Source organism: Atractosteus spatula, chromosome 14 (genome assembly GCF_055471065.1).
Source record: "Atractosteus spatula isolate fAtrSpa1 chromosome 14, fAtrSpa1.hap1, whole genome shotgun sequence".
NCBI classification, from domain to species: domain Eukaryota; kingdom Metazoa; phylum Chordata; class Actinopteri; order Semionotiformes; family Lepisosteidae; genus Atractosteus; species Atractosteus spatula.
In genome coordinates, this window is record NC_142719.1 from 34931095 (window position 1) to 34958514 (window position 27420).

Genomic DNA, 27420 nt, shown 5'->3' on the forward strand with positions numbered 1-27420 from the left:
CATGCTTTATGTTTAAAAATGTGATGTAAGTTCTGGTATTTAAACCAGTTCTATGTTATTTGTGAATGTCTTATTATTTATGGCTGGCACTCTAATCCAAAGCATATACTACACCTGCATTAATGGTGTAGGAGCAGTCTCTCATCTGTGATTGAAATGTACAATTTTCTAGTGGTAGGTCTTGAGTCCTAACCCTTGCTCCACACAGCTACTTGACTCTGTTAGCCTTATGAAATTCTTATCAAAATAGTCACTGCTCCAGAAATGAAAAAAAAAATTCAGAGAGCTGATACTTTGATAAAGTAGGATATATATTTATACAGTTTGTGTACAGTACGTCTGCTTAAACCACACGGTGTCACTATTGGCCAACTGAGCAAAAACCTATCGAGTAAGCTTCTTGGACTCCTCCTTTTTAAAAAAACACAGCCAGCACGGAAAACGGGGTTGAAATAAAACGCAGGAAGACTGCATTTGTACGAAAGACGGTATGCTAGAGTAATATCCTTATTAAAGCAAAATCACGTATTCCGCGGTGATAAGTTCTGTCGAACGACCGTCGCCTGGATGTTCATTTCAGCAGTCTTTTGCAGCAATGCTACATTTTTCGTCGCATCTCAGCGTATATAGACGAGCTCATTTTCCGTTTTTGTTGCTCCTTTGTTTTTGTGATGTGGTTTCCGGACAAATTGTCTACTCTGTTTCCGAAGAAGTTAACCAAGGGACCTTTGTTGGAAATATTGCTAAGGATCTAACTCTCAACGTCCATGAACTGGAGCCCCGTATGTTTCAGATTGTATCCGGATCCAAGAAAAGATATTTTGAGGTAAATTTAAAAACTGGCATTCTCTATGTGAATGAGAAAATTGACAGGGAGGAGCTGTGTCCAAATGCTCTCAAATGCTCTTTAAATTTAGAAGCAGTTGTTAATCTTCCCTTAAAGCTTTATCGTGTCGAAATACATATTTTAGATATCAACGATAATTCGCCTACCTTTCCTGTAACGTCTCAGCATTTCAATATATCCGAATCTACATTGCACGGGGCGCGATTTTCATTACTGAGTGCATATGATCCGGATGTAGGTTCTAACTCTATAAAAACATACAAGCTCAGTCCGAATGAGCACTTCTCTCTGGATGTACAGAGCGGTGGTGAGCAGAGTGTGTCTGCTGAGTTAATGCTGCAGAAAGCTTTAGACAGAGAGAAAGAGCCTGTGATACATCTTGTGCTGACTGCTGTTGATGGAGGAAAACCACCCAGATCGGGAACTCTGCAGATAGTTGTAAATGTTTTGGACAATAATGATAACAGTCCGGTTTTTACCAGCTCAGTGTATAAAATCCGTGTATTTGAAAATGTGCAACGGGGAACGTCGATTATATTATTGAATGCGACCGACGCAGACGAAGGCATGAATGGGGAGGTTCTTTATTTTTTTAATAGACACGGACAAGAAGAAATCTTAAATACGTTTACAATTCACCCAAACACAGGTGAAATTACCGTAAAAGGAGATATTGATTTTGAAGAAAAGGGGTTTTATGAAATTCGTGTTGAGGCCAAGGATAAAGGCCAATCCCCAATGGTCACGCATTGTAAAGTACTAGTTGAAGTTATAGACACAAATGACAACGCCCCCGAAATAACCGTGACTTCTCTTTTAAGTAGAGTAAGAGAGGACGCTAAAATGGGAACAGCAATTGCGCTAATTTCTGTTTCAGACAAGGACGGCGGTAAAAATGGTAAGATAAACTGCCACATTAACGTCGAGGCTCCTTTCAAACTCCAGACGTCATATCAGAATTACTACTCTTTAGTTCTCGACGGACCGCTAGACAGAGAAAGCACTTCTCAGTACAATGTCACTATCATAGCTGAAGACGAAGGCATCCCTCCTCTTTCCAGCACCAGCGTTATTACTGTGTACGTTTTAGATGTAAATGACAACGCACCACGCTTCCCAGAGGCTGTGCTTGAGGTGTATTTAAAAGAAAACAGCCCACCAGGAACTGTTATATTCACAGCGTCGGCATTCGATCCAGATTTAAGCGAAAATGCCCAAGTGACTTATTCTTTGTTGGGAACCTCTGTCCAGGGGGTGTCTATTTCCACTTTCATCAATGTGAACTCTGTGAGTGGTGATATTTATGCTATGCAATCCTTTGATTATGAAGTCGTTAAAACTTTGCAATTTCAAGTTCAAGCCGCAGACGGCGGCGTGCCTCAGCAAAGTAGCAATGCAACCGTAAACCTGTTCATTATCGACGAAAACGACAATAGTCCTGGCATTTTGCCACCATATTCTCCGGACAGCATTGCAAACACGGAAAATATTCCTTCCACCGCAGAAGCCGGCTATTTCGTGGCAAAAATAAGAGCTGTAGACGCCGATTCTGGTTACAACGCCTGGCTTTCTTATCACATTGTTGAGCCCAAGGAAACGAGTCTTTTCAGTATTCGAACCCACACTGGAGAAATCCGAACCAAACGGCGTTTGACTGAAAATGATATAAAACATCATCCCTTGGTTATTTTGGTTACCGATAACGGAAAACCCACCTTGTCCGCCACTGTTTCTCTTGACGTAATGGTCAGTGAAAGTTCTGCGGAACTACACTCGGACTTCAGACAGCAGCCCAGAAAGGACGATAGTTTTTCGGATGTGAATATGTATTTGCTCATCGCCATTGCGTCAGTGTCATTCATTTTCTTATTGAGCCTTCTTAGTTTAATCGTAATGAAATGCACCGGGACGGACAACAGCTTCAGTAGGTACAGTGCTCCAGTGATCACCACGCACCCGGACGGCAGCTGGTCTTATTCCAAAACCACTGAGCAGTATGACGTATGCTTCAGCTCAGATACACTGAAGAGTGACGTCATGGTGCTTAATTCTCAGTTTCCGCCTCCAAGCGAAGAACTGATTAACATTAATGGCAGTGACTCTTTTAAAAGGAATCAAGGGATTTCCCAAAATATTGAGGTAAGGTAGTTCTTCTCTAAAATGCACCTTTCATACATTGTGGCGTATTTCAGAGAATGTGTGGTTGTTATGCATTTATATAAATGAGCATAGAATTCACGTTTATGAGAATTTAAAAAAAGTATTATTGGCATTCTTCTTTTTTGGGTCTACCGGATTTTAATTTTTTCAGGAGTGTTTTACATGTATGATTGTTTAAAGAAATCATGACAACCAAAATATACTGCATATACTACTGTCAACATTTCGTTTTTGTTGCTTTTGTTAACCGAAAGAGCGCATACTCATAGTAAAGGAAACGCCGTCATGTTAAGTTCAAACAAGGCTCTATGTGTTTCTGACAAAAATGTTATGTTCTAAAATATATGATTCTCGACCCCTCCCCCTTCTTTTCGCGGAGGTCCCCCATTCGTATCGGATTAATATACTGTCCTGAATATACAGTCATTCTGTTGAGAACTCTGTGAATTGTAGGTGGCGGTAATGTTCTGTGTGAAGTATCATTCTAGTGAATACCCAGATATTTTCTATTCCTAAATTCAATACAGAGAACCCTGGGGCTAGTTTTTTTTCATTTATAAAATACATTACGAATACTCCCCATTACGAATTACGAAAGGCAGTATACATTGCATATATACTATACATACTGTATTAGGAAGGGTATTTATATTTATTTTTCTTTCTGTATGACACTGCCTAGTTGGAATACGCTGTCTTTGCAGTACTTTGTACTTTCAGTAGGTAAGATTCTTTGTTACCACTTCTACTGCAAGTTTATTATTATTGGTAATAGTTTTATTGCTTAATAATTATAGCAATGAACAACTGAACATTTTAGGAATATCACAAATGACCTGTTGTATTCGCCTACCAAACATAAATATCCTTAATAAAAACAGAGTATTGTAAGCTACCTGTTATTCTGAAGACAATTATATGTCTGTTATATGTTCAGCAGTTTTCTTAATCAATACGTTTATGTCTGTATGTATCTGCGGTACAGTAAACATTGCTAACTACATCATTCTTACCACATGGTGTCGTTGTGTACTAACAAGGCACTAAAGATAGGCTTTCCTTAGCCCCTCCTTAAAAAGGAAACGCTAACATTACAGGAGCTTTTCATGAAACATAATACAAGAACAGAGGAATTTTCATTTTGACATGGATTTTTATTTATTTAAGATTCTGAGATGAGGTCGGCGCTTTGGGTTATCAGTTAATGAGTTTCCACTTCTGTTTTGGTGGTGCAATGGCTTCGTTAGATCACAGGTATTGGATGAAGATGCATTTTCTATTTTTTCTGGTGCCTTGTTTGTGGGATCGTATATCGGCACAAATCATCTACACCGTATTGGAGGAAGAAAGTGAAGGGACGGTTGTCGGAAATATAGCTAAGGATTTGTCTCTCCTGGTTCAAGACTTGGGAAAACGTAGATTCGAAATCGTCTCTGGATACAAAAAGAGGTATTTTGATGTGAATTTAAGCAACGGCCTTCTTATCGTAAAAGAGAGAATTGATCGGGAGGAGCTTTGCCCTAGCAGTCTGATTTGTTCTGCAAATTTAGAGGCTATTGTTTATAATCCTTTAAATGTACATCGTATTAAAATAAACATAATAGACATCAATGACAATTCGCCTGTTTTTCCCGTTGAACGGCTGCAATTCAATATTGCCGAGTCTACATTTCCCGGCGCTAAATTTCCCCTAGAAAATGCCCACGATCCGGACGTAGGTACAAACTCCATCAATAAATATGAACTCAGTCCAAATGATTACTTTACTCTTGATTTGCAGACCGATAGCAAGCAAGGCCAATCTGTAGAATTGTTGCTGCAGAAAGCTTTAGATCGCGAGAAAGAACCCATTGTTCAACTTGTGCTCTTTGCTTTAGATGGTGGCAAACCAACTAGATCTGCATCTGCATTCATTACGGTAAATGTATTGGATGTTAACGACAATGCACCGGTATTTAGCAGTCCTGTCTACAAAGTCAGTGTAAGCGAAAATGCCCCGCTCGGAACCGTAGTAATTAGACTGAATGCTACAGACGCAGATGAAGGTGTTAACGGTGAAATAGAATATACATTAATTAACCGTGGACAAAATAACATACTTCGTTACTTCAGAATAGATCCTGATACCGGAGAAACTGTTGTTGCAGGGGATTTGGATTTTGAAGAAATCAGTTTTTATGAGCTTCGTGTTCAAGCTCAGGACAAGGGGCACATGCCGGCCGTAACACACTGTAAAGTTTTAGTTGAAGTGATAGACATTAACGACAATGCCCCTGAAATAAAAGTAACATCCCTCTTTAATCCCATCAAAGAGGACGCCCCATCAGGCACAATCATCGCTCTTATTACTGTCTCCGACATAGATAGCAACAAAAATGGAAAGGTCACGCCTTATATTACGAGCAAAGGCCCTTTCCGACTTAAAGCATCCTATCAGAATTACTATTCTTTAGTCCTGGAGGGAGCTCTGGATCGGGAAAGTCAATCTGAGCACAATATCATCGTTTTAGCAAGAGACGAAGGTGTACCACCCCTCTCAAGCACAGGCGTAATTACTATTCAAGTGTCAGATGTGAATGACAATGCCCCACGATTCCCCAAACCTGTACTTGACGTTTACGTAAAGGAAAACAGTCCCCCAGGAACAACAATATTTTCCGTGTCTGCTATTGACCCAGATTTAAATGAAAATGCTAGGATAACGTATTATTTACCGGAGGCTTCCATCAAGGGTGTGTCAGCTTCAACTATATTAATTGTGAACTCTGTCACTGGAGATATATGCAGCATGCAGACTTTCGATTATGAGATAGTGAAAACGTTCCAGTTTCAAGTTCAAGCAACGGATTCTGGTGTCCCTCCACAAAGCAGTAACGCGACAGTGAACGTTTTTATCTTGGATGAAAATGACAATAGTCCTGGGATTCTTCCTCCTTATGATACGGACACAGACTCGGTGAACATTCCATATTCTGCTGACGTTGGATACTTTGTCGCGAAAATTCGGGCGGTTGATGCAGACTCGGGATATAACGCGCTGATATCGTATAATCTTGTAGAACCCAAAGCAAAGAACCTATTTAGTATCGGCACCAAAACTGGTGAGATAAGAACAAGGAGGCATTTGACTGACAGTGACTCACCTCATCAAACACTTGTCATTTTGGTGAAGGATCACGGAGCTCCGCCGCTGTCTTCTACAGTATCCCTTACAGTTTTACTTGTCGAAAGTTCCTCTGAAATGCAAACGGAATTGAGACAACTGCCAAAAAAGGAGGAGTATTTCACAGATTTAAATCTCTATCTGCTTATCTCCATAATCTCAGTTTCCGTCATTTTTTTGCTAACTTTCCTCAGTTTAATTGTAGTAAGGTGCCACAGAAGAGGAGATGATTTTAACAGTTACGTCACCCCAGTAGTCACCGCATACCCAGATGGGAGCTGGCGTTACTCTCAAACTCAACAGTACGATGTGTGTCTGACCTCCGAGGCCTCGAAAAGCGACCTCATAATTTTCAATGCGCCTTCTCCTAACATGAGTGGCGACACTGGGACGAGTAGCAGAACAAGTTCCTATAAACGGCCTCAACAGTGCGCATCGGAGAATGAGGTGAGAGTATTTATGATTTAATGCCCTGTCTTTTTTTAATACTGTACACGAAAGCTACAGGTATGCCCGTATTTCTTTTTTATTTTCAACTTGTAGCTTTTCTGAGTTCTTAATTTTGTGTACATCATAGAAGCACAACTTTTCTAATATTTGTCATTGGATTCTGAAAGGATGAAAACGCTCGAGGCCTGTAAAACTTTAATTCCATGTATATTATTAACGCTATCCATTTGTATTGTTCCTGCAAGCAGTCTTTAACAGTTTCGTGCCATGCTGCTACTAAGCAGGAAATAAAACTGGAAAAGAGCTAGATTAGTTTCTTCGTCTTTTCTTTCAATCTAAACATTTTGTGTTTTGCATTAAATACCATCATATCTTAGATGACAAGCTAAAAGAAATAATAATGAACTCATTTTAATTGCAACTATATTTATACTTCTTATACACTTTTTATCTCTATAAAATCGAGAGCATGGATTTACAACGTGTTTGTTGGGGCTCAGCCAATAATCTGTGGTGTGCTGTTAGTTGGTGAACAACTAAAATAGTTTCACAGCTTTTCTTTTGACACGTAATGTAAATACTCATTACAGTAATACTGTATGTACAAAAATATGAAGATGAATTCATAAGTCTAGGTACAGTATATACTTTTCAGTGTATTAGAACAGACATATCCCGTATAAAAAAACCTGCAAAATACTTCTAATGAAACTATCAAAACTTTCCGAGTCGCTGTCCATTAACGTGGTGCTGAAAGCATGCTAGCAGTACAGACCAGCTTGGTATCTCAGCAGATTAGTGAAGAAAATGCAAGTTATTTTGGTAGCAGGTTTTACGCATCTCTTGCTTACTTTCTAAATGTGTATATTTATTTAAATATAAATATAAATATAATATTTATATTTATATTATTTATTATCTTTTTAAATTAAATATAAGGTATTAGTCCTTTCATTATAGTATTGCAGCGATTGTTGTACATCAAATCATGTGTACGCCTGCGTGAGACTGTAATGCACAACTATTATACAAAATTAAATGGTCAGCATATGTATACAGTTTTCAAACGCTTTATTTGGATTGCCTCGATATAAGAAATTGAACTTCACTGTCCTGTCGCTGTCCACTCCTATGGTACTGAATCTCTGCCAACAGTCTTAATGTTAAATGGTAGTAGGTTAGTTTAAACTTGAAGTCATTCAGCTATTTTACTTTACTTAATATCTTGCTTCACATATTTCTGAATTGACCATCTTTTAAAACAGTCTGCGGTTTAAATGGATTGCAAAACATAAAGTAACAAATGTCAAACATACAGCTAAACTATGCCTAATGCAGAGTTTATTTAGTCATGTATGTTTACATTCCTGTTCATTATTCATTATAGCCATTAATTTATTTTGAGCAAAAATATTAATATACTGTTTTCGGTGTGAGATGCAAAATGGATGTACAGTAAAAATTTGAAGTATAATAATGATGTTTGATGATGCTGTTTTTGACCTGAGTATGAAAGAAAAGTTATTATTTTTATTAAAGCTTAATTTAGTTGCCTTAGCATTTTATGGTTGAATTCAGGTCTGGAAGACAGTGGAAGAAAGCTATTAAGAACTCATTAAACCAATAATTTGTGGTTGCAAATTAGCAAGAAATGTTCTGATAGTTTCATTCCTAAAAGATGGCGTTTGATCAAATTCTGTTTTTTTACATCCATTTTTAAATAAAAATGACTCAGCGAAAGTGCTAAATCTAGGAAACACATTGCTTTTTTATATAGTTTTTAAATATTCTCATCTTTCATGCTGGAATACGTGACAGGTCACTTGCACTGTTTGGTTTGCAGTGTGAAGTGAAGCAGTAGAAAGTTAATGAAGCAATTAGTGGACAATTTCCCGGATTCAGGCCTGATTTGCTCCCACAAATTGTAAAAGAGTTAGGAATTGTCTTATCATTAAAATAATTAAAAGCATACCAGAAAACAAATCCAGCTCAATCAATTTAGAATTTTGTTTTCGTAACTGCCTTTTTAAAAAGTGTGATAATTTAAGATGTCAGGAAAAACCATGTAATCTAAATTGCCTAACTGAGTGAATAAATGTTTAGAACTGTATGGCGCCTTCTCTTAGAAAATTACATTAATGGTACTTTAGGTATGTTTTTTAAAACACAGTATTATGACACATGCCTTTACCAGCAATATTAATTATAACAAAACCTCCATCCACTTTCTAATTATGCCATCCAATTCAGGGTTATGGGAGAGCCAGAGGCAACAGGTGCAAGGCAGGATACAACTTGGATGGGAGTCCATCACAGGACACACACAGACACAAACACACACACACAGAAGCCAATTACCTATTGGTTTTACTTTGGATTGTGGGAGGAAACTTATGCAAATGCAAGGAGAACATGCAAACTCCAAGCAGATAGCACCCCAGGAATTGAACCCCATTAGGCACTTAACCACTGCACCAGTGTGCTACCCATAACATAAACATAAAAAATAATATTCAGATCTACTTAGAATAAGAATTAGCATATGAATAAGCGTAAGCATAACTGCCTGTGTATAAAGCTGTCCTCGGTCTGATCGATTGCATGGAAGGGTACCCACTTCATCCACTGCTGTACTACCAGCTGGGTGACACATGGTCATAATTAGCCACTATGTTCTAGCTGCCTTGTTACACAGCAGGTCAAAAGGAGAAGCAAGGAATTACTTCAGCAATTCAACTATACAGCTATTTATGCAGATGCCAGAAAGTGCAATTTTGCTTAGCTCCTGAAATCAAATAAATCACAGTATAAGGTGGTAATGCTGCTATTGAGTAACAACAACAATGACAATAATGACCAAAACAACAACAATTGTTGATAGTATATTTAAGTGTAATGTTGTGGCAGGATAGACAGTACAGATTGGCCCCTTGAAACATGTGCCAGCCAGTTCTAGTTGGCTCTTGATCTATTGGCAATAGCACGTACATTGTAAGATGTTTCATGTTCTGGCATTTTAAAAAATACAATCGGACTGTTTGGGGAGTACATTATATTTTTTATTGAAATTCCAAAATGTGAAAGTATGGTGCCTAGAAAAAATATTTCCTCAATATCGGTATGTTCCCTATGGTTCGTTATAAGGGATGTATTACCCATGGTAGGTAATACAATGTTTGTTGCACTTACATCTTAATGCTACAATTCATAGTGTAGTCAGTGTTGAATTTTTGTTTTCCTTGTCTTAGATGGAATACAGAATGCCTGTGGTATTGTTCTTGTATGCTAACTTAATGTAGTGTTGTCTCTATAACAGTCCGTGTAAACAGACAAGCAAGTAAAGAATGAGAAACTGTCAGGTCACATGACTGGTTTATCAGAACAGAGAGTGGCTTTGGCAATGGATTTTGTAAAACTCACATTTTTGTTACAGGTGGATTTTGGCAGACAAGCCTGGATTTTTGTGCACTAATGCATTCTCCTATTGCCTTCTTTCTAAGAGGAAAATGGATGTCTTTGGGATTTAGCTCATACATCTTTAACACAAAAGTGAAAGGCCACCTGAGGTGAAAAAGCAAGATATCCTGTCTGTGGCAAACCATTTGTTGTTCTGCAAATACAGTATATTTAAAAAAACATGGTGCTGTAGATTATATATATATATACTGCATATACACTGTTTACAGTACATATGTGTTTCAGTTTGTCATAGTTTATTATATTTAAATAATTAAATATTAAAAGTTATGTTTTTATTACCTGGAATGAGATATCCAGTCATTTTGCTGAGGCAGATTCTTTACGATACTGCAGGAAATGACTGGATTTTATCCCCAGATAAGTAAAGTGTGTCGTGGAAACTTTTACGGTTAGAATAAAGGAGCCACAGAAAGTATTCTCGATTACTTAGTAAGGTCTTTTATTTTATATTGCAATATGGGAGCAAGCCCTCACCACCCGCTCTGTGGAAGTGAGAGCAGACTCAACAGAGAAAAGAAAGTTTCATCCTTTATATATCAAGATGATGCAACATCATTATTCGTTGCATTAATCACGAGACCCGGCCCATTTCCCTTCCCCGTTGGGCAAGCCTTGCATGTTTTAGGCAAGAAACAATTGCCTACGTGCAGTTCGCTCGCACAGCAACAGGCGGTTTCGGTGTTCTCACACTCTGTGTCTGCAGTTTCAAGATAAGCAAGTCCTTGGACATGGCTCGCCTGGTGCGTCTGTACATTCCATTCCCGGACCTTCGACTAAGCCTTGTTAATAACATTTTTACTTTCTTTTCTCTCACAAGTGTTAACAGCCAAATTAACAAGATTTGCCAAATGGTCCCCTCTTATTTCTGAGTTGTCTGATATTCTTGGATTTTTGTGTATGAAATGTAATGTATTGTTTAGAATATTAGATATTGAGGAAATCGATGTATCTGACTTTCTTAAAATAATGCTCTTGAGCTGCTGTAATCACTGCCATTCTCTGACAGTTCTGATGTGAATGTGATCAGCACCACTTTGTTGTGTTCAGAACTTGCTACTTGAACAAAAAAAAAGTTTGCTGACACATTTCTGCCTCTGGCCTCTAGAAAAACCGTATTCTATTTTGGCAACGCTCAAGTCTCTGAGCTTTCTTGGTTAACGTTCAAGTTATGACATGTTTTCATGCTTGTCTAACATTTTCTTAAAATATTATATATTTTCATGAAACATTTCTGACTCTTATTTAAATACTAGTAAGCAGTAGATACGATTTGTCCATGTTTTAAGTTCACTTGGTATATGACTTGGTATGTTTTATTATACCTCTTCAGTCTAAGTGTTCTTCTTTGTACATTAAGAATTATTTATGCTCCTAGCATTCACTCAGACTGAGGATGTTGGACCCAGATGGAATAGTGACATATTACCCACCGGCATTTCTACATTTAGGAATGCATCACTGGATTTTCTTGGAAAGGCCTGGGGGGGCAAATCTAGAGCAGTCTAACTCTGAAAATATTAGGACTACTAAGCACAAAAAAGTTCACAACAAAGTAGCAAGGGGCAGACATTGGCTTTGCCCTTCATCACCAGGCAGGTTTATCTTCCCAGTAATAAGGAGGCATGTCGGCTGTTGTGAAGACATCTTGGTTAAAGGTGCTGTACCTTCACTGCAGAGGTCACTGACAAGGCGAATTTCAAAGATTTTTTTTTTTTGCTGCAGGGCAAAAAGTGCTCCTTGATATTCATGACTGTAAATTTTAAACTTTAATAGATGGCAATCTAGCATGAATTATTGTGTGAATAAAAGAACGGTAACTATTTTTTTCAAACCTATTCATCTAGAATTAACTGGGGTTATGCTGCCATTTGTTCTTCTACTGATTACTGAAGAGTTCATAGTCAGGCAATGGATAGAATCAGTTCTGACTGGGCCATTCACAGAATAATGTACTGAAAAAACTGCATGCAACAAAGTAGTTACCACTTCAGCATGTTTAGTCCAATAGAAGACTGTTAATTATATCTATTTAAAAACCACACAGCTTGAGTCCAGAGGCACTGTCACAGGGAACAGCTTGCACTAGGGACAGCATCAGCAGACAGATGAATCTAACTGCTGGGTGCCCTTGTTAATCCTTAGATGTGGTTATGTGGTCTGTAACAAAACTGAAGTCTATAAAATAAAATGTTTGCAATTGGCCGTTATTATTGGAATGACTTATTATTCTTTTATTAGTAATTATACTAATATAGATTCTTGCACATTGCTTATAAGATAGAACTAAAGGTACATGCAAATGTTATTAGGAATAATATAATCTTTAAAGGTACATTATATGACTTACATCAGCATTGTATACTAAAGTAAGTTGTGCACTGATGGTGACTGTAGTTGGTTATTTTTCTGTGCTCACTTCTTGTTTTCTGATTATGTTAAACAGATTCTGCTTTGTGGTGCACATCCTAGCGAGAGGCTTTGGACTTCATGATGCCTGGAGTAACAGTAGACAAGGAATAATATTCTAAGACAACACGCCTTGGGCATTATTGTCTGAGACAAAGAGGGGTTAGGAGGGTAGAATCTCAGTTTATCATTTAGAAGACAAGAAATGTGGTCCTCCTTTATAGCCTGGAGCTCCTGCTTCAGACAGTATGCTGTAAGAGGTGAAAGACCAGCCAAACTCAAAGTGATTCATGTACAGTAGCATATCTCCAAAAACGTCATCATCATAATCAGAAATAGACATAAAAACATTTAATAACAGACTGTTTCCCATAAAATAAGAGTTTTTTTTATTAAAAAGGTCTGGATATTATTTCAAACATCTATTAGTTCTATATGTATAACTATATAATAATATCTATTAAATTATTTTTTGCGTTATATTTTTATAATATACAAAGATTATAGATATGCCACCATTTACCATGAAAGCCCAGATGCAGCTGAAAAAACGTACAGGTGAAAAACAAGTTACAATGGCTCTAATAGTGTAATTTGTCACTTTATTTGGCTAGGTGGACAAAACAATAGATAGAAAATTTAGAATGTATTACAAGACACCTAACCATATAAAGACTTTACCAGGTTATTTTCTATGCTCTTGCTGAGAAATGTTTTAAAGTTCTAGTTTTAATTGCCAAGCCCTGTTTGGTACTGTATGTCAGTACCTACATTCCTCACAGGAGATTGCAAACAATTAAAGCCCTCTCTTCAGGGACTGAAACTGAGCTGCCTCATAAAACAAGCCAGATTCATCCAACGCCAGCACCATACATGCAGGTGTTCAAATCCACTGGCAATTAGCTTTGGTGAGGTTTGTAACAGCAAGGACCAATTCCCTGCTCTTTCAGGTCAAAGTGCCTGATTAAACCGATGTGAAACAAAGCCACATTCGATTATAATGAGGCCTTTGTGCCAGGTTCACCCACAACATTGTGCTAACATTCATATCGCCATCATGCATAGCAATAAAACACTCCAGACGCTTTGCTTTTTACAGATTTCTCACTATGACAGGGATAGAATAGAAAAAAATACATATACCCTGTCACAGTGAGTCATTTTAAGGAAGCAAAAAGACTTTAGCATTTTTATTTATACAGAAGCATAGACAATCTATCTGAAAAATCTACAGCTGATAGGTGTGCATGTATACAGAAAGAAAAAAGAAATGGTATTGCAGTTTCAGCTCATATGTGTGCTTTTTATAAAGCTTTATTTTCTTTGTACTGTAGGTGGCATGAAATTTATGCTTTTTTAGCACTTTAGAATATCTAATTTGGATTCCACCTCAGTGCTGTAAACCTTGCTTTTCAATTCAACGTGTGGCACTGACAGACTGAGCATAATTAGCACCCAGATTAAAAGCTTCTTAAAGGAAAGTAAAAATAAGGTTTACATCCCTTCAGAATCATGTCCCAGGGTAGTAGAAAGGTTCTGTAAAATGTGTGTATGGTATGTGTGTATATATACAGTATGTATATGTGCATTATGTGGAAAGCACAATGCATAGACTCAGACTTAATGATGCATGAGCTTTTCAATACGATCTCCATTCATTTTGCTCTGAAGGTAACAGATATAAAGCAAGGTTGATAATATAGCATTACTGACCAGGTGTGTTACCTTAGACTTCAATCCAGCACTTTCTCATTGGAGAGTGAATTTTGATTGGATATCTATGTCATCCATTTGCCTCACTACAGAATCTGTAGCTCTAGGAGTACCTGTGCTCTTGCTTTAGGTTGAGACTGACAGGTTATTGGATTTTTGAGTTATTGCAAAATGGAGGAAGCACTTCTCAGCACTATAATGGATTTCATTAACATACAACAAAAGGCTTATAGATAAAAATATTAAAGTCTATAACAAAATAACTAGAACATGAATTCTATATGAATTTGAATGTTTGTTTCTTTTAATGGTGAATGTAGTACACACAGAAATAATTTAAAATGGTAAGTTTGGGAGCAGTTATAATTGATTATACTGATACTTCTCTAGTCATTGATTCCACAAATATTTTTATGCTTCAAAGGTGTTCTCTTCAAAATCATATATATATATATAACAGACAGCATTTGGTATGATATTGGGACAGTATTTTTTTGGAAAAGCTTCATATCTGTGTAGAGATGGGCCTTGGTTTGTAAATCAGCTCCATAAACATGCACAATAACAAGTTTTCCTGGGAAAGCCAAACATTCTCTACTTTTTAATAAGGAATTTTAAGATGTACTATTTCCCAAAGCTATAAAACAGATATGAGCTAATAACTCTGGAACACATTCAATCCAGAATGTCATAAGGATTGCTGTACTAGCTATTTTTCTGTCACATTTTGACAGAAAATATGACAAATATCAATATATCTTGGCAGTACAGTTTAGCAACAGAAAAGGACTGTGATGCATTGTTTTAATTATATTTTTAATACTGCTTTTAAAGGGAAAAGTGTTAACTTGTACAGTTTCCCTTTAAAAATGTATCAGACCTTACTTACTTAACACACATACATTACTTAGCTACACAGCTTTCTTTGTGTTTTACCCTAATAAATATCGTCATAGATTATAACAGGGAATATTATTATTGTAAAAGACAGACCCACCTGTGTTGTTTAAGCGTAGTTCAGTGTTCATTATGTCTAAGTGAGATTCTTTTCTTGAAGCAAAGCAAGGATCAAATACATCCTGATGTTTAGGAATTACTTGGGTGTATTTCAGTATGTATCCATGCTGGTCACCAAAAGAAAAACAAAATACTTAATAGCAGGTTCCAAATCTTAATGTGAATCTCATACAAAAATGAAGTTAAAAATGCATTTTTATCCACGGTTAATATTAATATTTTATTACCTGTGGTATAATCAATAAGCAATAATACATTAAATCCATCCATCCATTTTCCTACCATTTCTTCCAATTTAGGATAACGGGGGAGTTGGAGCCTGTCCTGGCATACAACAGGCTGAAGGCAGGGTGCCCTGTGCCTATAAATATAATTAAACACTGATATATTTTCTTTTGGGGAAAAAAAAAAGAATGCAGATGGGGAATGTTAATGTCTCATCTGAAAAACGGTGTTGTCCCAAATGTCATGAAAAATTGTTTTTTTTTAATCTATAACACCTGTTCTACAACACAGAAATGTCATTTTTATAGACGGTAGGTCCTGCCTGTGGCCAGTCACTGGGGAGCATTCTGGGTGGGGTTAAGCAATACTGAGTGGGGCTAATTTAGATCAGCAACTGAAGGGCAGCTCCTGCATTGTTCCCTGATTACTCACATAATCTAGCTCTCAGGTGGCTTAGAGTAATTCTCTAAATATTTAACAAGTATGAGAGGAGAGGATTTACAACAAATTGTGCTGCAAGATCTTTTGCAGTAATCTGATTAAGTTAAATTTAGCAATTTTTTTATTAGATGCAGCAAAAATGACAAATGATTTGTAACATAAATGACAACATTTCCAGGCTGAAATTCTTAGGAAGAAAGGTTTGTCTACCCTTTTTCACTTAAATAAACACTTTCAAACATTTGTTTCCACAAATTAGCACTTGGTTTATACTGTATTTGTGGAATTAATTTAGCAATTAAAGGTGAAACCGAGGTCCTGACTCTCAGTGGTCATTAAAGATCCCCGGGCATTTCTTGATAAAAGTAGGGAGTTATCCTGGTGTCCCAGCCTAATGTCCCTCCTCAGCCATTACCGTGGCCTCCAAATTGTCCCCATGTACTGTATGACTGGCTCTCACTTGCCCTGCGATGGACTGGCGTCCCGTCCAGGGCGTACCCTGCCTTGCGCTTGTTGCTTGCTGGGTAGGCTCCGGCTTCCCACAACACTGTAGGGTATAAAGTGGTTTGGCAAATGACATGACATTTGGGACAAGATTCCATCTTCAGCACTGCACAGTGATGTACTGTTCTGTCTACATTTCAACAGGACAGTACACAACAGGACTTCCACAACATCAGTCATTTATGTTTTTTGTAGTTTATCCTACTCCAAGACCTAAACTAACTTTGTCTACACAATATCTGCACAGATTCCTGTATTCCTACAGTCAAAATTCCCCCCTTAATGGAGTACAGTATATATTGCAGATGGTAGCATTTTTTCAATATTGTATTTATTTAACGCGCTGGAAAAGCCAAAGTGCGTACAGAGTAGGGAACCTAATGGATATTTAATACCACTAAAACCATTATCAGATAGCAATTGACATGAATTGTCATGGTTTGATATACTGTTATTGATTTAGAAAAACTTAGCACTCAACCTTTAACAGACCACCATCTTCTCTAGCAATTTTCTTGAGGTCAGCATTCAGAAATGCACCATTCTTTGTAGCTTTTACATGATCCTACAGTAAGTTTACTTCCTAGTTGCCTGATCTGTTTTTTTTTTTAAATCCTTGGAAGTATATATTGACCTGCAAACCTGTGTGTATTTCTACTGTGGACTTGTGGACATATCCCTCTGACTGTTATTCTGTTTCTTGCTATTTTAAACCTCATTTAAATAAGAGTATTCATAGAATGAAACATACCTGAGACAAAGATCTTGGCACTTTTTGATTTAAATTACAAGTGATTTAAAAAAAAGTATTAGTTGTATTGTAGGGACATCCCCACTTTTTTCTCAAGATTTACTTTATTTGCAGGGAGATTTTCTCACATTTTTTCCCAGGTTTTATTTTAATACATACTGCACCCTACTTCCAACATGCACACATCCTTTAAAAACATCTTTCATTCTGTCTCATTTATAAATGTAATTGATTTTGAGTGTTTAATTGAAAAGCGGTTTTATACCTACCATATAACTGTAGCATCCTGTTTTATGTAACATAGATACAGTATGTGCATTTTTAACCTTTTCTTGTGAAATGCAATTGTTTTAATATTCTTTATTTCAATCTAAAACCATTAGCAAAAGAAAAAAGGATTTTAGATGAAAACATGTATTTGCAACATTGACTAGTTCTTTTTAGTAGTGTTTTTATTGACTTGACCCTCTGCTTATTGAAAGGTGTGTATTCCTACTGCAGCTATCGCTTAGTGAAACCACTTTGTGATGACTTTGACCTGTATTCATTTGACGTTTCGACGAAAGCAAATCATGACCTGGGTGACCGGATTTGCATCTTTTTGTATCCCAAGGAATCAATCTTAATCTGTGATGAGGGCATTCTTGCGCAGCTTAAAAGAACATAGCAGAAAGATTTGGTTATGCCTTTGAAAGACAACGATAATCTTTAGATTTGATTATACAGCCTGTCATTTTCGATGCGCACAGGGATGAACTAGCAGTCAGTGATTTCTTACTGACAATAGAGTGCGTCTGTGCTTAGCGCCTTGTCACACAAGCAGAACAGCGGTGCCCAACCCTTTTCCTCCTGTAAGCGTGAATACTGTTGAGTGAAGAACAGGAGATGAAAAAAGAATCTCCATCCTTCTCTTATATATACAGTATCGATTTGGGATTTCTAACCGGACGGATGGGTTTTTTTTTTCTTTCTTGACGGAAAAAAAGGGATGTCGATGTTTTTTAAGATTGCGATTTCCAAATTTAGATGTGGGTTTCGGGTTTATAGGAAGACGTATTTGCGCGGATCTTTTTGAAGCGGATTCGCGATAATTAGTGCCCCTTTGTTAAAATAACATGCAATCATTTTACCCGATATTAGCAGCAAATATATATTCATAATCACAGAAAAGTGACTAATAATAATGCATAGCTCTTTTAAATAGATCCGGAAATAAGAATTAAGATACCCTGCATTTTTCGCAACAGAAAGTGGGCGAACTGCCTGGTCTTTCGCAATTCAGTCGCTATTTTTTTTTTCTGAATTGCTGAAAAACAGCCAGCCGTCTTTGGGCGAGCTGCCCCTCCCCCACAACACAGACACCATTGCACACAACAGCAGGGAGAATAGTGGAGAGACAGAGTGAGGGAACGATAGGCAGCACCAGTGGCTGTGAAACACACCCGTCAGCCGAGCTGAGGAGAAGCAGGACGGAGAAAAAAAATGGATTTATCAATACAATACCAGCATAGAAAGAAACCGGAAAGGATGTTTTGGTCGTCTTACACATAGCGGGGTAACGTACAGCATTCTTTTTTAATGTGGTGGTGCGAGGAAACGTACTGCAAGCTAAAAAGGCGGAAAGCTGTTTTTAATCCTTCTGCGGATTCAATGAGCTTGCAATGGCTCTTGCGGGGAGATGTAGCAGCAAAAAGAAGAACGTGCCCGTTTCTTTCTTGATATTGTTATTATTTTGTGGCCTTGCATCAGGGCAGATTCGCTATTCTATTCCAGAGGAATTAAAAGACGGGTCTGAAGTTGGGGATATTGTGGTGGATTTGGGTCTCGATCTTCGGAAGATCTCCGCCCGCAGGATTAAGATAACCTCTAGCAATGCTAAGCGATATTTGGATATTAATCTTAGCAACGGAAAATTGTTCGTGAATGACAGGATAGACAGAGAGTCGCTTTGTGAGCTAACCAGCTCCTGCTTTTTGAGCCTCGAGGTGGTCGTGGAAAATCCACTGGAGGTGTACAATGTGGAAGTGGAAATATTAGATGTGAATGACAATGCGCCGCAGTTCCCCAGAAATGAATACGAGTTGGAGATCTCGGAATCTGCTTCACCTGGGGTGCGATTCCCTGTGGAGAGCGCGCAGGATCCGGACGTGGGTTCGAATTCAATTCGCATGTACCGACTCAGCCCGAACGAGCATTTTGCTCTGGACTCCAACACCCCCGCACCGAACAGCAAGCTGATAGAACTGGTGCTTAAAAAAGCCCTGGACCGCGAGCGAAACCCTTCTCATCAGTTGATTTTGACAGCTGTTGACGGAGGTACCCCGGCAAGAACTGGCACTGCTAAAATAAACGTGAGAGTCTTGGATTCTAATGACAATGTTCCGGTATTTGACAGCCCTATCTACAGAGTTAATTTGCTAGAAAATTCACCCAGGGATACTTTGGTGATCAAGCTAAATGCAACAGACTTAGACGAAGGTTCGAATGGGGAGGTCTTTTATTCATTCAGCAGTTATACACCTGAAAGGGTCAGGCAAATCTTCAGTATGGACCCAAACACTGGGGAGATCCGAGTTCGGAGCCATGTGGATTATGAGGAAACCAGCTCTTATGAGATTTATGTACAAGCTATGGATAAGGGGGCATCTGCCGTGGCTGTGCATTGCAAAGTCGTCGTAGAAATTGTTGATGTCAATGACAACACGCCTGAAATAGTGCTGTCTTCCTTATCCAGCCCTGTTCGTGAGGACGCACGGCCTGACACCGTGGTGGCACTAATCAGTGTGACAGACAAAGACTCTGGCCTCAACAAGCAGGTCAGCCTTGAAATTCCTTCAGACCTCCCTTTCAACATCAAATCCTTCCGAAATTACTACACCTTGGTCACGGCTGGCTTTCTAGACCGGGAAAGTGTGCCAGCGTACAACATCACCCTCACCGCAACAGACTCAGGGTCCCCACCTCTGTCATCCAAGAAGACCATCCGAGTGGAGGTTGCGGACGTCAACGATAACCCGCCCCGTTTTGAACAGACATCCTACACCATCTATGTCAACGAGAACAATGCCCCCGGGGCGTCTTTGTGCTCAGTGAAGGCCCAGGATGCAGACAGCAATGAAAACGCCCAAGTGTCCTACTCCATCGTCAGCAACGAGAAGCACGAAATCCCCATCACCTCCAACGTGTCCATCAACTCAGAGACCGGAGTGGTTTATGCCCGCCTCTCTTTCGACTACGAGACCCTGCGGGAGTTCCACTTCCAGGTGTCGGCGCAAGATGCGGGGGTCCCCCCCATGAGCAGGGTGGCCACCGTGTACGTGTACGTGGTCGATCAGAACGACCACGCTCCCGAAATCTGGCACCCCTCCCCGGTCAACGAGTCCAGATCGACAGAGATGATACCCAAGGACACGGAGGCGGGCCACCTCGTCACCAAAGTGGTGGCGTATGACGCGGACGCAGGCCAGAACGCCTGGCTGTTCTACTACCTGGAGCAGGCCACCGACCCCACCCTCTTCAGGGTGCACCAGCACACGGGGGAGATCCGCACCACCCGCAAAATAGTAGAGGACAACTCCACCACCTTCAGCTTGACCGTCCTCGTCAAAGACAATGGGGAGCCGCCTCTCTCTGCCACTGCCACCGTCAATGTGGCGGTGATGGAGTTAGCTCCTAAGGTCATCCCCGATCCCAAGAAGAGTGTCAAAGACAACGGCAAGCTCTTTACACATGTGACTCTGTATTTAATTGTTGCCCTGAGTGCCACCTCCTTTGTTTTTGTCTTGACTGTGATAGTCCTGGCTATAGTCCGATGCAGCACCCATCAGGGGCCGTGCTGTGGGAGCCAGTGCTGTGTGGCACAGAAACAGGCCCCAGACAACAGTCAGCAGCCCAACAATAACGTGGTGCTGCGCCGTGACTTGAAGGTGGAGCCTCATTATATAGAAGTGAGGGGCAATGGGTCCCTTACTAAGACTTACTGCTATAAGACATGCCTGACAGCCACCTCTGGAAGTGACACTTTCATGTTTTACAATACTGGCTGCCCCCCTGGTACCAGTACTGTAGGTTCAGACAGATTCTTCACTGGCCAGAGTGGACAGAGCCAGATCTTTGTTCGTAGACTCAGCATGCCAAATGAGGTGAGACTGGATGGATCAGTTAAGGTATATTTCACTCCAGTAATTGATACAGAGATTTCAAATGCTTTGTATCTTTTTAAAAACTCATTTATACGTATTTTAAGATCATTTTATTAAATAATTGAAATGCATTTTCATTATATTTCCAAATGGTCTTTCTTTTTAGGGGAACATACAGTGTGGTGGTATAATGATGAAAATATACATTCTAAAATTTGTTCTCCCTAATGTTAGGTAAGGTGAGATTAGATGTGTCCTCATTAGATCTATAAATTTGAGTGGCTTTTTTATAATGTTTTCTCTTAATTGAGATTTAAGGTGAATATAATAATGCATTCTGCCTATAATTAAGTTCTTTCTCCTGAAATCAGATGGAAATTGCATGTGAATCCAAGATGCTCTGTGAGACACCCTAAAAAGCTGCATGTGTTTTGATGTGCCAGACCCAAAGTGTTTTGTACGTCTTCCTTTTTGTAACCAATGGAGCAATCATTAAACATCATCTCCTAACCATTTTCTGTATCCTGGGAAAAATTGAGTTATTAGCGAACCTTACAGCTGCTTTACCATTTTTTTATCTGCATGATTTTTGTTATAGTCATAAATAATTCATTTTTTTCCATCCCATACTTTACATAGTAGTTCTCTTCCCAGGTTTAACGAGCAATTTCTGATTTTCTCCAGACAAGCTGCACTGACGTGTTCTACTTCATTGCTAAGCAGCTGGAGTTCTGACTTGTTAGGGGTGACAAGGCTGAGGAATGTTTCACTTCAGCTAAGCTGTCTCACATGAACAGTGCAATAAAGTACTATATTATTCCTTTGCACTGCTGGTATTAAAGAATGATACTCATGTTTTCACAGAAAGGTTTGCTTTTGAGAACATTTAAGAATTCACTAAATTGTAAGCTACAGTATTTGTCATAGTTTTATGAAAAATTTCAATCTAGTTAATAATGTTCTCCATTAAAAAGGTGATCTGCCTATGTCTGCAATCCCCTTCTTGATTCAATGTAAAAAACACCTATGATCATCACTGCTTCAGTGTGCTTTTTAATGACAAAATAGTGGAACATTTGGGTTCTTGTACTTTAATGTATTGGGATATTTTTTTTATTTAAATGGACTGATGTTGAATGAACTGAGTTCTGGTTATGTCTTGTATCAAACCTTGCTACATCCGTCATAATGAACTTGGAAAAACGTGAAAAATATAAAAGGGTGTCTTGGTCTGTTGTGCTCATTTGGTTTCTAGTAGTTTATCGATCTGAGGATCTCATCAGTGCATGAAAGATCCAAGGGAATTATCCTTACCAATGTAGTTGGGCAGACACCCACCACTCGTTATGTAAAGAAATGCTTCCTGTTCCCATTCCTAAATGCACTTCCTTTTTAAAGTCCATTTGTAATCTTGGGTGCTTGCTGTAGGTATTCTCCTGCCAACACAAAGCAAATCATGGGGTAGTAGAACTAAAGAATTGTCCAAGTCTACGAGTCTATGTTAGTTTGAGATTTGTTCACTTTATATTTGGGCAATTAACTGTGCCACACTTATAGAAAACCTGCTCATGTTCCCATACATAAAGTTCAATATGTGCCAACTTACTACACATTCTGTGTGAACTATATTACCTACAGTACAATGAATCTTTTATTCCCCGTGGTTTGCTCTGTGACATTCATTTAAATTGACCTGAATTGAAGAAGCAGTGAGTAGATATCCAGATCTCTTCTAATCTTCTTAACTGGCATATTTTAACCGCTAACTCTCACTGGTTGGGTCTTAGTATTTGACTGGTCTGAACAGAGAAGATGGCTCTTTATATTCTGCACCATATCAGGAAATATAAAAAGAATATAAAAATGCTGTGATACTAAAACAAGCAGAGTGTGTTGACCAATCCCTGGTGAAAAAGACATGCCAAGTGAGTTATGAGCACTCATCTGGAGGTCTTGTCAGTTCAAAGCACAGAAGCCACTCACCAGAGACTCTGGATGTGGAGGCCATGCACTTTTGTTTGAAAGCATGCTTTTACATTTCAGACCAGTCTAGTGTATATGTAAGAGTTAAATATGTGATCAGCCCTCTATGGGCAGCAAAGTTGAGATCAATAGCATCTGTTTTCTTCTGTTAGATTGATGGAGAGCTGCCATTTGGAATATTAATGCTTTCACACTGCTGTGATCGATTCAGAGACAATTGTGTATGCTATTGTCTATTTTATTTAATTGTTTATCATACAGCTGTTTATGCTGAGCTGATGGTATGCACCATTGTCTTGAACTTCCAGAAAGTAGATAAAGATGTGGTTTACAGAGTGTAGAATTTCCTATGTCCTGCTGTTGAATCAGATGTTTAGGGTGTTGTCTGCATGTCAGCTCTATGTTATTTTGTTACATAATTGATGTTAATGCACTTGAGTTAATGGCCATTATCAAGGTAAGTCACTTGTAACTGTATTGTATACAAAAGATATTTTTTGTCTCTATAATTGAACAACATTTTGGGACCATGCTTACAAATGTAACATTTACCTTTTGCGTTTCAAATATAGCATAATATCTGTATTCTAATACATGCATACTCTTTCTTATGGTTTTACATACATTTGATTCATTATTGAAACAGTATATCATGACAAGGCCTCATGGCATTTATTTCGAGAAGATTATGTCAGTGCCAGACTGAATGGGGTATCCTTAATATTATAGTTGTCTAAGCATAACATGAACAAGAACATTGAAGATGTGGCCATAACTCTTCCGGTTTTTTGTAGACAGTAACATTTTGAGATGTATGCCATATGTGGTCACAGATTATTTCAGTTTATACAACTGTAGCCTGGTCCCAATGTTGTTGCATGCTAATAGTTTGTAGTGGCTGCTGATTATGAAAATGTGCCTTTTATTTAACATTTCAACTTAAAATAGTATTGTGATTTCCCAATGAAAAGAAACATCTAAAATTTGAAGAATTTATGCCCATATGTTCCAAGGATTTTTTTTTTAAAGTTTTGTTTCTCAGTGTGATCTTGTTAAAGAAGAACAGAGCATGCATTTCCTCTCATGAATTCCATCCTCAGGATTGCAGCTGCAGTTCCCATTAAAGTGTGTGTGCTGCAGATATGACATGACTAATTAGTGAGACAATATTTGGTTTAAAGAATAAGCATAAAATCCCAGCTAAGGGTTATTCCTGTTCTTCTTTTGCAGTCCAAACCTCCCAATGCAGACTGGCGCTACTCTGCGTCTTTGAGAGCAGGAATGCAAAGGTAAGCCTTTTAAATCTAGTCAGCAGCAGACGACTTTCCAGAAGTCATTTTTGATCTTCACCCTATATGATTGTGCATGGAATATGACAGTTCATGTAGGTTTTCCTCTTTACATCAGGAGTGCTTTGATAATTTAAAAAAATATATAAAATCTAAGTGTTTCTTAAGATTAATGCAGAGCTTCAAAGATATCATAAGTGATATTTCATTTGTGTGATTATAGATATAATAATATCAATATATAAACATATACATATAATAAAAATGTAAAGTTACAGATTACACTAACAAGGAAGTGCATCACTTTGAATTTGAAATGGACCTACTGTACTGTATGTCATCTACCAGAGCCACCAACTGTTGTTAAAATATCTTGGTAACCCTGACTTGCTTTAAATCTAAAATAGATTTTTAATGAGAAGACTTACGTACATTGAATTCCACTTATAGAGAAAACAAACAAGCAGAACAATCTAATAAATGTCACTTAACCAGTAACATGGATTGGCCCATATGATGCTAAAATGTAGGTCAACTGCATATAAACCATGTCCCAGAGCTAAAGAATCTGCATGCACAGATTTGAAGGAAAGTAGAACTGAAAATTTGAACATTTTTTAAACCTTTTTTTGTATTTCAGAAAAGTAAACATTCACAAACCCCATTCATTCATTTTAGATAAAGAGTGAGGAGTCAGTGGAATGTTAAAGTTTTGAGACAAATGTGGAAGGGAAAACTTGTTGTCTCCTGATGCCTGCTAAATAACAGCAACTAAAACTGCTTCATGTGGAAAGAAGTGGTGAAAAAAAAATTAAACACCTATTATTCCAGCATGAATAAAGCACAATTAATAGCATTTACACTGAAGAGACGAGCATGCATTCAAAGAAGATAATAAACATTTAGTAGCTTAATTTCTGTTGGCCAGGTTTTTTTGTATTGGATACTGTGCTGAAGTATTAATTAGTGAACCTTGGATATTTATAGCTAATGAATATTGTTTCACATTCTTAAAATGGCCAACAATGACAGTTTATTCAAGCCATATATAACATCAACATTTTTTATATTAATATTAAATTATTTTTTGTAAAAGGTTGGTTAAAACATTAAAATGGCTTATTTTAAATATTTAGAAGGCTTGACAACTTCCTCCCAAAGCCCATAATTCTTCATTTGGAATTTACCCTCCTTCATTTTGTGCAGACACCATCCTCTGCAATGCAGTCCTTAAAGGGTTCTTTAATTCCTTTGTCTTTTTTGTTATTTTATTAATGTATGGAATGAACTGTGGGTGGAGTTCTAACTAATGATAATTCTGAAGCTAATCTTAATCAGAACTGTGTCTTGGTGCAGCCGAATTGACAGCAGATTAAAAAGAAGACTTCTTGAGAGGATCCTTATTGCAGCATTGCTAAAAATAGCACTTCACATGGGTGTTGGTCACATTGTGTGTGCTGGATTGCTGTTTTTGTGGGTGTCTGCACTTGTGCCTGTGATCATGGCTGTGTGGACCTGTAACTGTACTTTGTCTTTGTTAAATGCTTGCTTAGAGGTAGATCCATTTCCTGATTCCATGTAAACCATGTCAGCGTTGGTACTGTAGGTGCATGGGCTGGGATTTCAACCAAATGAGCTGAGGATTTAAAGAAGACGTGCAGAGATCTAGGCAGAATATAATTTAACCAACTGGAGGTTGTGTGCGTCCTGTGAAATTCTTGTTATGTGCTACAGTATGGAGTAGGTGTTTAGTTTCTTCATCCCTGTGGAAACACTGGAGCCACAGTATTGATTTGATTTTAATTGCTTGCTTCTTATTATTCTGAGAAATGCAGCAGAGAACTGACACTGCAATAAAGAACCTGGAGGTTTTGCAGTATTCATTCTTTTGTGAAAGAAGACATAAGGTTGCATCTCCACAGAAGAGAAATAATTATGCTTTAATTCAGGACAGGGTTGCAAACATACTCTGAATTTCTGAAACAATTAAATGCTTCATTTTAATGCTTGAATCACTGGTTCAACTGTTAGATGAAATGCAATCTTGAAAAGAGATGAGGGCACGTTGTTTATTGGAAGACAGATTCATTACAGTAATGCTGCTGTTTCATATATTTCATTATAGAAACTGCCACACTGCTGAAAATGTAGTGTGGCTTCATAAGAAAAAAATGTCTTATCAAGTGATAGAATAGCTAACGGTCAAAAATAAAATACCGTAGGTGAACCTTGATCTGCTTCATTCTTTAATTTACTGCAAACTACCCATGTGAAACAACAGCATTTATTAATTTCTCTTTTTATTTCAATCTGTCTTTATAATCACCATGATTTCATTTCATATAGTCATTCCTCCTGTTTCATTTCATTGATGGTAGACAGGGGAATGTTTAACTGAGGAAAAATATTGGCATAGTATACTGTAGCATGAACACTCAGTGAACTAAGAGACAGGTGGATTGTTCCCATATATTGTTCCAAGTTTAGGAATGCATTAAAATAACAACTACATTTGTTTTCTTTGCAGTATTTTAACTTGTTAGCACTCCCATACTGAGGAGCATCATTTAACAATATAATCAGTATCTTTTGATAGTTTTTACCAGATTGGATAAATCTGGTATTAAAATGTGGACATGTTTAAGCAGTTGCAGTTAATGTTAATCACCCTACAAAAAATTAGGTTCCAGGTATCTGCCTAGCATATTCAAATGCATTATTTAATTGAACAAAGTGTCCCATGAGAATCTTCCGTGTAATCCAGTGTCTTAGACTACATGGAAACAATGCCACTCATTCAAAGCTTATTTCTCTCATAAAGCTTTTACTAGGAAACACAGGTATCATTC

The 27420-nt window shown here is 38.0% G+C and overlaps 1 protein-coding gene and 2 pseudogenes across 10 annotated transcripts in view; all 3 read left to right on the plus strand.

Moving 5' to 3' along the window:
* The window catches only part of LOC148821204 (protocadherin alpha-C2-like), a 143259-nt gene that overhangs the window by 98103 nt on the left and 17736 nt on the right, over window positions 1-27420 (plus strand). For 9 of the 10 annotated variants that reach the window (XM_088932662.1, XM_088932668.1, XM_088932670.1 and 6 more), the window contains exon 2: window positions 24513-24571. In XM_088932662.1, the coding sequence (XP_088788788.1) occupies window positions 24513-24571 (59 nt within the window). Of the gene's footprint in view, window positions 1-18530; window positions 21300-24512; window positions 24572-27420 lie in introns of those variants that run through there. The other variant, XM_088932661.1, reaches the window with a different exon arrangement.
* LOC148821216 (protocadherin alpha-6 pseudogene) lies at window positions 596-2995 on the plus strand (annotated as a pseudogene).
* On the plus strand, window positions 4275-6638 carry LOC148821217 (protocadherin alpha-8 pseudogene; annotated as a pseudogene).